General features: G+C 41.1%; 1 protein-coding gene across 4 annotated transcripts in view; it reads right to left on the bottom strand.

Annotated features, from left to right (window-relative positions):
- SORCS1 (sortilin related VPS10 domain containing receptor 1) overlaps window positions 1-12,755 on the bottom strand; it is a 257,959-nt gene that overhangs the window by 168,446 nt on the left and 76,758 nt on the right. For all 4 annotated transcript variants that reach the window (XM_066554121.1, XM_066554122.1, XM_066554120.1 and 1 more), the window contains exon 2: window positions 7,621-7,688. In XM_066554121.1, the coding sequence (XP_066410218.1) occupies window positions 7,621-7,688 (68 nt within the window). The remainder of the gene's footprint in view (window positions 1-7,620; window positions 7,689-12,755) is intronic.

A 12,755-nucleotide genomic window follows, 5' to 3' on the forward strand; every position in this document is an offset into this window, starting at 1 on the left:
TAATGACAAGGGCAAAGTGACCCTTCCTTGCCCTAGCTGGCCCAGTGACCTGCACAATATCCACCAACAATTCTGTGCACACACAGAACTGAGTCCCAAGCAGCAGCTTCAGCCTTCCTCAAGGGCTCTGTGCCTTCCTGCCAAACAGCTCATGCCTTGATGTCCTTTGACACAAACCCCACTCCACAAGCACAGCAGCCACTGGCAGGATCACACTCAAAAGCCAGCTTTGCTACCATTATTGAAGGCACTAATTTATTAATTGTGAGCTTTATTTGTCCTTTTCCATTTTGACCAATTATTTATTTGGTAGGTTAGAGAAATCAAAAAAAAAAAAGGATAGTTCCAAACACTAGTTCCACTATGTTTCAGGGTAAATGACAGTCAGTTTATGCTGCACAACAAACATACCATTGATACATATTTAAATATACAATTTTACAGCACATCTTTCCCAGATGCTTCACTAAGTCCTCCAAGAAAGACCTAATGACATATGCCTGGCTCTTTCTGCAGTAACAATAAGCTTTGACTGTTTGGATAATTCCCGAGGTTCAGATGCAAAAATATTTGGACCTGGATCCGAAAACCTTAGAGTTCAGATCTCAAGCTTATATAATGCTTTCAACTGAAGTATCTCCCTGTTAACCCAAGCTCAGCCCCAAATGTACTCCTTCCTTTTGGTGATTAGAAGTGGATATACCCCTCTCAAAAGATGAGTACAATTTTACCCACTCAGCTCTGCAAAATGAATGCATGACAGGAATGGAAATACCAGAACACAAAGGGTGTTTTACTTTCTGTTTATGAACTGGTGAGCACTGTGTGGTTTGTCTTTCCCCCTAGACATCAGCTCCAGTCTAGCTTGTCTGCAGTTATTACACAGCCACAGCAGACGGATGAACCCTGTGGACCAGAACCAGAGATATTTCTGTTATGTTTTACCAACATCATTTGAGCAAACAGGTACAGCCTCAGAAACAGATATGGAAGTTCATCATCTAATTTGCAGAGTAAGAATGACAAAGTATGTGGAAATACTGTATGCCTTTTAAGAGGCATGAATGTGGTGCATTTGTTATTTACAGTAAATTGCTAATATATGTCAGCATTAATATTCATTATCTTGATTTACATGTTTCTTTCATGCATAAAATGGATTTGGATTCTCTCTGATTTACTTGATAACACTCCTACATTTCATGACTGGCTGCAACAGAGAACAAATTTTTAATAGGCTTAATAAATTTACATCATCATTAGTGCTGAATATTTTATCCTCACAAACCAGGGAGTGAGAAGCACATCACTAAATCCTCAACCAAATCTGATCTTTCATAATATCAGGATATGACTCTTCAAGATAAGTCAAGGCAGAATTTACATGAGATAGATTAGGCAAACATATGATATGCCCACAAAATGCAATGGTTTTACTGGTCCTTATTCTTTAGGGAATACAAAATTGGCAAAATTTAAAAAAAACTTAAGTTTCCCACCAAACTAAGCTTCTGCTGTGGGTTGTTTCCTAGGTTGGTCATTTGGGGGAGTTTAGGATGCACTTTTCTTTGTTTGGTTGGTAGTTGCCCCTCCCCACCCTTCACCTTTATTGGAGCTGGTTTTGATAACAAAAAGAACACCCAAGGAAACTTTGGCAGCCAAGTAGAAGAGTTGACTGTGCTAGAAGTTTTTATTACTGTTAGTCACCAAGGTTAAATGAGCCCTCTTAGGTACAAAAATTGGTCGCTCTATAAAGTGTTGGGTCCTGTGGGGGCCTGATGGCTGAACAGCGTCCCCACACACAGGAGAAAGGCTGCACTGAGCTCCACACTCAGGGCACAAAGATCCACGTTCCCAGCCCACTTGCAGCGCAGGCAGATCTCCCACTGTGATCAAACCATAAAAAGCTGCTGCTTCCTACATGAATAGCTGAGTGTGCAAACCCATTCCTCCCTCTCCCAGAAACCCTCCAGCATCTATACATAGACCAGCCAGAGGCTCCTACATTTGCAGGGGAGAAAATGAAAAAAAGGATTAAACCAAAGACACAAGGAAATGTCATTGTTACAATGTCACTAAAGGCCCATGGGAGATAATGTAGCAGCATTTATCAAGCTCTGATATTCATTTAAGAAAAGTGACTTACACTGGGCAGCTGGGACACCGTATTTATAGATAAAAGCCTTTTAAATAGTCCTTTTCAAGTTCCTCTTTCCCACAAAACTGCTGGCTAAAATGTGCTTAATGAGACTTTCCTTCCCATCACTTTTTCAGTTCCTCTCATATGTATTTTCTTCTCCTACCTCCTACTTCAGCTAAAAGACCCTAATCTGCTGTTGCAGAGCACACTGTGTCACTAAGCCACACATTGTGACCTTATTAGTGTGGCTTAGCAGGTAGAAGATAAATGTGAGTTGAAAACAGTCAATCTGCAAAACAGAAGTAAAGAACCTGCATAAAAGGTCCAGGAGGATGAATACAATAACAGACATAACCTAGAAATTCCCCATAAAGCAAACACAGACAAACTTTCAAGTCTCCTGTTCCAAAAACTCTCTAGACCAGAAGAAAAATCTCCACAAACAGTCAAAGAAAAATCTCCACAAACACATCGACAGTTCTGGGTGGCTATGGTTTTCATCTGCAGAGAGGGAAAGGAGCCTGAATGCAGAAGCAGCAACATGGGAGGCTTCAAAACACCTGTAGTATTTCTAGTCACAGGGCTGGGGTCAAATCTGACTCTTCTCTGGATTACAACCCAAATTCCCCTCTTGAAAGGACAGAGTTGCAGCATGATGTGCAGTGGTGGTAGTGGAAGGAATGGATAAGTAAATTGATGGAGGAGTTAAAATAGCAGCTAAAGGTTAAATAAAAAGGCCATGTAAAAGCTAGAAACTGAGCTAGAAACAGATCCATTTTTAGCTTTCCAAGAATAAAAAAAAAATAGCAACTATAAACAACCCCCACTTTACATATGGAAAATTAAATCTAGATCTACATGAGACATAAGTATTTATCAGCATGCTTGAGATTTCTTTATGGCATTTGTGCTGAAGCTTCCTTAATGCAGAAACTAGAAGCAGTGGAGGGCAGGTTGGAAGTGATAATCACTCCTGAACTGGGGAGTTCAGAGCTCAGGCAAAATGTTGAAGTGCCAAGATTATCATCAGAAGCTTCCAGAACTAACACAGCAACAGATTATGATTTAAAATATTCTCACACTAAGCAAACTCTACATCTTCCTAATTCCTGGCTGAAAATGAAAGTTTAATTACTGTTATTTTTATACAAAGTTCCAGGAAATGCCTCATTTCTGACCAAATACAGAGCAATAAGAAGGCAAAGAGGTGAATGGCAGCACTTGTGGCTTGAGAGCCTCTCAAGATCCTGAGGGAAAGTGTCACTCATGCACATCTTTCCAGAGCATCATATTTACACAAACAGGAAAAGATGAGTCCTCCCACAGCTGTCTACAGCTCATGGATACCATGCACACAATTCCGACATTTTTATTTATTTGAAATGCAAGCTTATCTCACTCCAGTGGTAAAAACATCTTCTCCTAACTCTCACAGCTTAATCCTCTTTTTGATCTGAGAGATATCTATGGGAGGAAGAGAAATAAATCCAATACACTCAGTTAATTGCTCAGTGACAGATAATCTTTCCTTCTCCATTTTCTTTCTCTTCTGTAAAAAGAATAACAAAAAGTAAATAAAAAGTTCTCAACTAAAATTGTGGAAAAAGTCTGCTGAGAGGATAATGGTATAATTAAAATCAGGCCCAGCCTGATGCAAAATTTCATTTATCATGTACAGTAGCAGAAGCTCACCTGCCATCCAAAGCTCAGTGCACACAGAGCCTTAACAATCTAGAAGATTATACAGAGTCTTCCTGTCTCTTTTCTCCTACTGTATTTCATCCCTTCATGTCTGTCACCAGTGGCCTTTTAACTCGTCAGTAGTTTTAGAAGGATGATCTCCATCCATTAGTGCTGCAGCCAGCTATAGCAAACTGGCTGAGAAATAAAGAAACGTAATCCTAGCAGGAAGCAATGTGTTTATAAAGAGGATGGATTCATATCCTATAGGCAATGGCATAGCTGGGTTATAGGTGGTTACAGTCCCATCAGTAAAAATGCTTAAATCACCCAAATACACTTTGGAATGACAGATGTGCTTATAACCAGCTATTGCACAAATTACTCGTGTCAGTAACATGCTTCTACAGCCCCTCATCACTCATCAACCTTTGAAAAGTGCACTCAGCACAGGAGGCAGAAGTGGGATTTCTTTGCCATGTATTCAAGACAGATTCCTCTTCAGTTGTAGGTACCTGCAGAACTACCTTTCCCCTCTATCCTTCAGAAACAGAACTCCTGATATCAGAAAGCAAACCAGACATGAGATGATGCTCTCTTCCATTCCCCAGAATGAAACTAAGGGGCATGAAATAAATTGCAAGGTATGTTTCACCCCTTCTCTCAAACCTATTTTTGTTCTATCCTTTTCAAAGAAGCAGGGAGATTTAAATTAACATGTCACTTAAGCAGCCAGGAGGAGCAACAGCTAATAACCTCTTTGAGGTACATAGAATAATAAGATATGCCCACCTTGCCATTTCTTTCCATCACATTAGGAACAGAGAAGCTGTCCTGGGATCTTCACAGGCATATTTACCAGTGATCTGAAGGCATGGCTGCATGGTGAGGGGGGTTTTAACAGCAGAGCCAGACTCAGGACAGAGCACAATGAACCAGCACAGGCTTGCTTAAGGCAACAGGAGAGAGGAAAATCCAAGGAAATGAACCGGCAGCTTCCAGAGCAGCCATGAGCACTTAAGGGCCAATCACAAATAATGGAGCATTGCAAAGACCAGTGGATTGATTGTGGTTCTCCAGCACTTCCCAGTTCAAAGCATTTCCCAGGGATTCTGGATGGTTGGCCATACAAATGCAATCAAGTCCTGATAAGTGACATGTGCCAAGTGAAGCTGAGGGGTTCAAAGTAAGACAAGAGGTTCCTCAAATAATTTATGGAATTCCTTGTTCTAAGATGTCACAGGTACTAAAAATTTTAACACACTCCAAAAGATACTGAGAAGGTCAGCTCATGGAATATTAATCTTCTGGTATATACTAAAACAAAAAGAAAATTATTCAGCTCCTCATACACCTTACCCTGAAGGCTGAGGGTGACCTAAACCTTAAAAAAGAATGCTAGTACAATACTAGAAGGAAGGTCAGACATGATAATCAATTTCATATGGTCTTGGTGCCAGCCTGTTTGGCACATGTGTGAGCTTTGGACATCATGTGGGAGCTGCACACACCCTCAGCTTTGAGCCTCCCTGGGACCTGCAAAGCAGCTGCACAGCTCCTCATATCTCCTTCCAAGTCCTGCTTTCTTCTCTTGTCCCTCTCCTGCTCTGCTTGCCAGAGGTACCAGAGACATAAATGACTAATGAATGTTTCCCCCAATTAATAATTTGACATCTGGTAGTCTTAGAAGCAGATAGAAGAAAGCAGGCATAGAAATTTGGAAGAAGAAACAGGAAAAGCAGTGTGATTTTTTTTTTTATCCCTGTTCCTTGCCACTGGCTGATGTACTCTTGGGGAAGATCATACAAGAATCAAGAAACTGTAAAATCCCAGAATTAGAATCAGGCTAAAAAAAATTTATGGAATACTAAGATCAGGAGTGTGTAATTACTGGTGCTAAATAGACTGAGAATTATTTTTTATAAAATACTCAGTTTTTTACTTTTCATCAGACAGTTTTTAGTAACAGAATTCCAGAGTAGGGGAAACAGGCATGCTATTTTTATGTTGTTAATTACATTCTGAGGTTAGGACTGAGGTCAGGAAAAATGCCCTGCACTCACTCTAGGACTGCAGCACTGCTGGGGTCCCAGCTATCTGTTACATCCTCCAGTGACAGCCACACAGCCCCTCCCTTCTTAATCAGGGCAAAATTTTGTGCCATTGTGGAATGCTCCACAGAAACCAGAAACAGGAAAGAGCATAAGGCCATCAGCACAGTTTTGTGCTGCATTCATACATCTCATCAGGAACTGTGCCTTCCACTCTGATGTGGCTGTCCTAGTTTCAGTCAGAAAATAGTACCTCAACACAATCCTGCGTGACAGAAGCAGATCTTCAGCACTGTCAGCAATGGGGAAGGAGGTGCCTGTGCATGCTGAAATGCCATAACTTCTGCAGTGACTGACAAAGGAGACATGAGTACTTCTCATGGTGAAATCACTTAGGGTAGTCAGAGAAAATGAAAATGTTTTTTGTATTTTTGAATATTCTTTTTCAAAACCATTGAAAAATTAAACAATCTAGCACAAACTCCATGTAGAAAAACATTGCCAAAGCCACAGTCCTGAAAGACCCTTTAGGTGTGCATATACCATATTAAAGACAAAGGAATAGAAAGTCATGGCAGCAAGGTGTATGAAAAGACTGATTAACCCCCCATAATGGTATGAAAAACCATCTCTTAAACCCCACCAATTACTCACACTTTTGAGCATTCCTATTACTGCTCAGAATAAATCCTACAAGTTCCGTGTTTCTTTAGGTTTTAGTCTGCTTGGTTTTAGTTTTAGATTTTCAGGCCAGTGGGTGAAGCAATAGCCCAAGTTCAGAATGTACTCCATGCCAATTCCCTCCTCTATCATTTTATTAAAACCCACTCAGCTTCCAAACAAAAAGTTTATTTGTTCTACTTCTGTCCTAAAATTCTCCCTTACAAAAGAAAACCTATATAAGTTTATTAAAACAAGTTCATTCTAACAAGAGGTTTTACTTTTAAATACCCAAAGTTTTCTTCTATGCTGCCAGCAGCCTATCCACCTTCATTAGTGACCTGCATACCAGACTCCTAAGCTTCCCACCAGAGTTTCACAGATTAAACTATGAGAAAACCACCCTTTCAGCTCATGGAAGTAGTACCAGGGACACAGGAAAGAGGAAACAGCTCCTGGGTTAATTTTTCAGAGAAAGAAATCCAGGCACCATGTGCTCACATTGAATCCGAATAACTGCCATAAGAAATTGTTCATGGCCCAGCTCTTCCCTTTGGTTCACACTGTGCATGATATGCTTTTAAATCATGAAAATCTCAAAAGACTCCCTATAAATTGGTCCAGCAGTCAAGCTCACACGAGTGGAAATCAATTATCTAGTAGTAATCCCATCAGTTCTAATCAACAGATGTTGAACACTCGCTCATAGGTGTTCCCCCAGCCTCAGCAACTCTGGCTTTTCAGAGGGATCATTTGGGCAGACCAGCCTCGAGGTCCTTCATTGTAAACAAAGACGTTTGGCTCTCCAGTTGACCCAAAAGTAAACCAATTGGTTGATTTCAATCTGAATAAGATGGGAAAGGTGAAATCAAAAGACAGAATATCTGAGAAGTACCTTATCTGGCTGAAACAAGACAATGAGACTTCAGCCTTTTTGTCCTTGAGTATGAAAGGACAGGAGTGAGAGAAAGTTTAGCTAGAAACCTTCCAGTACTTTTAAAGAAATCCAATTAAATTCAATAAAAGAACTGTATCAGGCTTTTCCTATTTATATAAGGTGGTAATTATTAACTCAATTTATCTCCATACCTCCAAAGAGAGCTCTCTGTGATGCTTCCCAGGTTGTAGTCATACAGCTTTGTCAGAATTAGTATCACCTAAAGGCAAAAGAAGAAATCATGGTTAGTCTCAAACAATTACAATCTCACAGAACTGAAATGACCCCAGGGAGGGCTTAGGATTCCTTTAATGGGTGCTTAACCTAATTGAATGAATTGTTAAAAGCAATTGCCTAAACTGACACGGAAAGAATTTGCAGAGATATCTGTTGAGCCTTTTTTTGGCCCTTTTGTTTGTTCAGTTCCTCTGCATGACATCACCAACAGGTTTTTCCCTTAACCCCAGGAGGCAGAATGCAGCAGGAATGAGTTCAGTTCTGGACAGAGTTTCAGGATACAAGATGAGATCTTGCATGCAGTAGAAATAGTGACTATTTTTTGCTCTGTTTCACAGACAGTGAGCCTGCTGATCCTTTTCATAGCTGTGGTGCACAGATAACCCACTGGCCTGTCTGCAGTCAAACACTTTCTGGTTGCACCAGATGATTTGACACAAGCAAATGATCACCACTGGACTGGCTGGACATCAGGAAAAATCTCAATAAGGGTATTAGTTCAACACCTGGGCAGACTACCCAGAACATCTGTAAATGTCCATCCTTGGAGTTTTTGAACACCTGGCTAGACAAAGTCACGGCTGACCTGATCTATAGCTGGTGATAACACTGCTTTGAGTAAGAGGTTGAACTGAGGACCTTCAAATATCTCTAACAATCAATGTTTCTATAACTTCACTGAAAAGTTTTAGGTTTAGCCAGAATCAAAGGGTTTCCAAGTTTATGACTTTTATTACCTCTTTTGATAAAGAGTTTTTCCCTCCTGCCAAAGCAGGCACTTCTAGAATAAAATTATCTTACCAGGGAGAGGAAAGCAATTTTAGCAAAAAGAATTTGCAGCAAAAGATTTCAGCCTGCTCTTTTGTTAGTGTCTTTAAGAACTTATTTCTGACTTTTAAGATGATGGGCTTCTTTAACAAGATCTACATTTGGGACAAACTACCAGACCATTATTATTGCTACTAATTTATTTTGCATGTCTCCCTGCCAGCTCACCGTATATCTTATCCTCCTCCCTAGCCCATTAAAACCACAGTAAATTAGAGCCCCAACTCTTATCTGACAAAACCTCTGATCTATATACCTCTTATTTTCAGCCTGGGTTCCTAAGAAATGAGGCTCACAGACACACAGTCCCCCTGGTCCCTTGATAAGATTGTTAACTTCAACCCATTTGGTTGAGCAGCAAAGGACTGTAGGAAGTTCAGAGCCCATCAGCCCAACGCCAGCTGGCACCAGCATGGCACAGAATTGCACATGGGGAGGAACAGACCTCACCACGGCCTTTTCCAAAGGCAAAGCCCATCTACCTCTCACACATCCTGAAACTGCACAATAGTAATTATCTCCTTCCAATACACACAGCAGCACAGGAGATAGCAGAAAGAGCAGCACAGGGGGCAGAGAACACACCTCTGACATCTCTTTCTACAGCACAACTCCTCAATCACTCCCAGCATGAGAAAGGCTGGCCAAAGCATTTCCTGTCTGTATGAACACAAGTCATGTGCAGTGTGACAGTGCTCACAGGGATCTTAGGATGAGGGAAGAGATGAGGATCTGACTCCATGTTTCAGAAGTCTGATTATTTATTTTATGATATATATTACTTTAAAAATATACTAAAAGAATAGAAGAAAGTATTTCATCAGAAGGCTAGCTAAGAATAGAATAGCAAAGAATGATAACAAAGGCTTGTGACTGACTGAGACAGTCCGGACAGCCCGACAGTGATTGGCCATTAATTAGAAACAACCACATGAGGCCAATCACAGATCCACCTGTTGCATTCCACAGCAGCAGATAATCATTGTTTATATTTTGTTCCTGAGGCCTCTCAGCTTCTCAGGAGAAAAAATCCTAAGGAAAGGATTTTTCAGAAAATATCATGGCTACAGTGCAGCTCATGGGGAAACTCCCACAGCAGCCACAATCCCCTTGTGCTCCCCAGGGCACCCTGACTTGGACATCCCCTGTGCTCCCCAAGACCCCAGTGCTGGCAGGGAGGAGCTTCCCTCTCTCCTGGCAGGTCCCTCTTTGCAAAGGGAGCCAAGGTGGGAAGCCCCAGCCAAGGCAGAAGCCAGAGCTGGGGTGGGCACAAATTCTTCACCAAGGCTAACTCTAGTCAGGGCTTTGTAAATCCTGAATTTCCATCTCCACCCTGCCAGGAATGCTTATCAATGACAGCAGGGCAGCTGTCAGCTCCAGATCCAGAGCTGTGTCACTGCCACCCCTCACAGCACCCTCTGGACAGGCTCTGCAAATCCCCTCCTTAGCAAGTGAATAAAAACCAAGGGGAGAAGACCACAGTAGGGGATGGGATGTGCACCTAAAACCGTTCTGAATCCCAACCCAATGAAAGGTAGCTGTGAACTCCGCTCCTGTTTGGGGACATCATGTGGGAGCTGCACACACCCTCAGCTTTGAGCCTCCCTGGGACCTGCAAAGCAGCTGCACAGCTCCTCATATCTCCTTCCAAGTCCTGCTTTCTTCTCTTGTCCCTCTCCTGCTCTGCTTGCCAGAGGTACCAGAGACATAAATGACTAATGAATGTTTCCCCCAATTAGTATTTTGACATCTGGTACTTTAGAAGCAGACCAGAAGAAAGCAGGCATAGAAATTTGGAAGAAGAAACAGGAAAAGCAGTGTAATTTTTTTTTTTATCCCTGTTCCTTGCCACTGGCTGATGTACTCTTGGGGAAGATCATACAAGAATCAAGAAACTGTAAAATCCCAGAATTAGAATCAGGCTAATTTTATGGAATACTAAGATCAGGAGTGTGTAATTACTGGTGCTAAATAGACTGAGAATTATTTTTCATAAAATACTCCGATTTTTCCTTTTTCCCAAGTGAGGAAAATTTACAAATCTTAAAACAGCCATGAAAGAAAACTCCATTGAGAATTTTAATCTCATCATTTGAGGGGAGAAACATTGTAATTGACAACCCAAAAAGAATATGAAATGAAAAAAAAATTAAAAGTGCCACTAGAACAAATCAAAATATTTCCTCTCCAGAGGGCTGGAATGTCTCTTTTGTTCTTTTTTCTTCCTCGATAAATTTCAGTAAAACCCACACAATCTTAAAGTTCTGCAGTTGGAACTGATGGGGGAAGAAAGCCAGCTGCATTCCATCAGAATTCTTTTTGATAGAGCTCTAAAAATCCTTCTGCAGAGGCATCCCTGGACCCATCCAAACCTGCATGGCAGCTCCTGACTAGCTACATCAAGAACCCTAAGCAATATTGCTATATCCTGACTTCCTAGTATATTTAGGAGAAAATGTTAGCATTTAACATTCCCAAGATTTGTATTTGACACCATGCTGTGGCAGACACATGCACCAGGTTCTGGATTAACAGCTTTGATATCTCCACTTGGTGCAGGAACTATTATCCTTTGAATAGGTACAATACTTCAAAAAGACAAAAGAGCTTTTTCTATTAGAAGCTTTTTAATTTTTGAGAATCTGTACCAGCTCCCAAATGTCTTTAAGATTATCCACAGTTTCAGCAGTCTCCTTGTGTCATTTACTGTGGTTCAAATACCAGTAATAGATCTGTTCAAACATATATGTGCAAAGCAAACAAATCACTGGGCAGAAAATTAGTTATTTCTGCCCTAGAGGTCACTATTCTTTTTCCCCCTTTGTAATGATAGTTGAGTAACCTATGCAAGGCCATGATTTCAGATATATTTACTTTTTCAGAAACCATTTTTCTTCTTTGCTGTTCTCATTTCTTTGTTATTTAGCCTGCAAAGGTTAGTTCATGTTTAAGATTGTTTCTTTTTTTCCCCACCCTCTGTGGCTGTCACTGTGTAGTACTGAGGAACCTAATGAACAGAGACATGCGTATTATGTTGTTCTAAATGTCAGAATAGGGGCTGTGAAGAAGCACAGTAATGAAATGAAAATGGTCTCTCACCTTTTCTTCGTTTTTTTGCTTTGTTTTTGCTTTCTGGGGCTGTGTGTTTTTCTTCTTTTTTTACCACTTACCAATCAATGCAAGCTAACAAGAGCAAGAAGAAAAAAAAGGCAAGCAAACTAGAAATAGAGTGAAAAGGAACTAAAAATCCAGTTTTATTCCAGCTCTGCTGTGAATACAGATAACCCTTCCTCTTGCATAGAAATTCAAGGCTTCAGAAAGTCTGTTATTCATTAGGACCAGCACTTGGAGTGGATTATTCTGCCATAGCAGGTGGGAAAGAGAAGGAGAAACAAAACTTTATCACTTCTGCACTGACAGATCAGAGCAAAAGATATCTGATCCTGGGTTTACTACATCCCAAAGTGAGTGCACCTACCAAGAGATAGAGCACTAAAAATGGGTTTAGTTACTCAGACAAAGTGCAAGAAACAGACACCTGGGAAGACAGAGTGACAAAAGAGGTGCTTAAACCTGGCTCACCATCTCTAGAAGGAAATCAGTTCTCAGTGGCTATTCTGGGAAAGACAAGACATTCACACCTTGGATACCATCATGGTTTTCTTCAGACCAAAAGAACATTTTCAGAAAACCCATATTTTGTTATCTTGAGAGCATACTAGTTTCCAGCATAAAAGAATTGAGCTGGGTCTCCATGAACTCCAGCTTTGGTTCTGCACCAGAACTTGTAACACAGCAGAAAGCACCTACTCTCAGTCATGTGCCAGCTCCACACTCTGCACTATGAGCTGATCCTCAGGATGTGCCACAGCTTGAGGAAAGAGCAGCTGCCACAGTTTTCTTCTCCTGTGGTGCTTTCCACCCATGCAAGGAGCAGGCAACACACGCAGAGCTGCTGGACCCCAACACAGCCCACCTGCAGCTTGGCTGCTCTGCTGGTACCAGCTGAAAAGATTCAGTCACAGGCACTGCCTCACACAGAGACAGGCAGCCTGCAGTGTGACTAATGGTTAATAAAGCATTGTAACATTTCACACACAGCTGTGTAAAAAATGGCAGCTGGATTTAATGGTGTAACTATATTTGCGTGACTCTCCTGATGAAAGAGTCACGCTGCCTTCTAATTGGGGAAGAGAGAAACAAATATCCAGGCACAATCAAG

Source organism: Molothrus aeneus, chromosome 8 (genome assembly GCF_037042795.1).
Source record: "Molothrus aeneus isolate 106 chromosome 8, BPBGC_Maene_1.0, whole genome shotgun sequence".
Taxonomy (NCBI): domain Eukaryota; kingdom Metazoa; phylum Chordata; class Aves; order Passeriformes; family Icteridae; genus Molothrus; species Molothrus aeneus.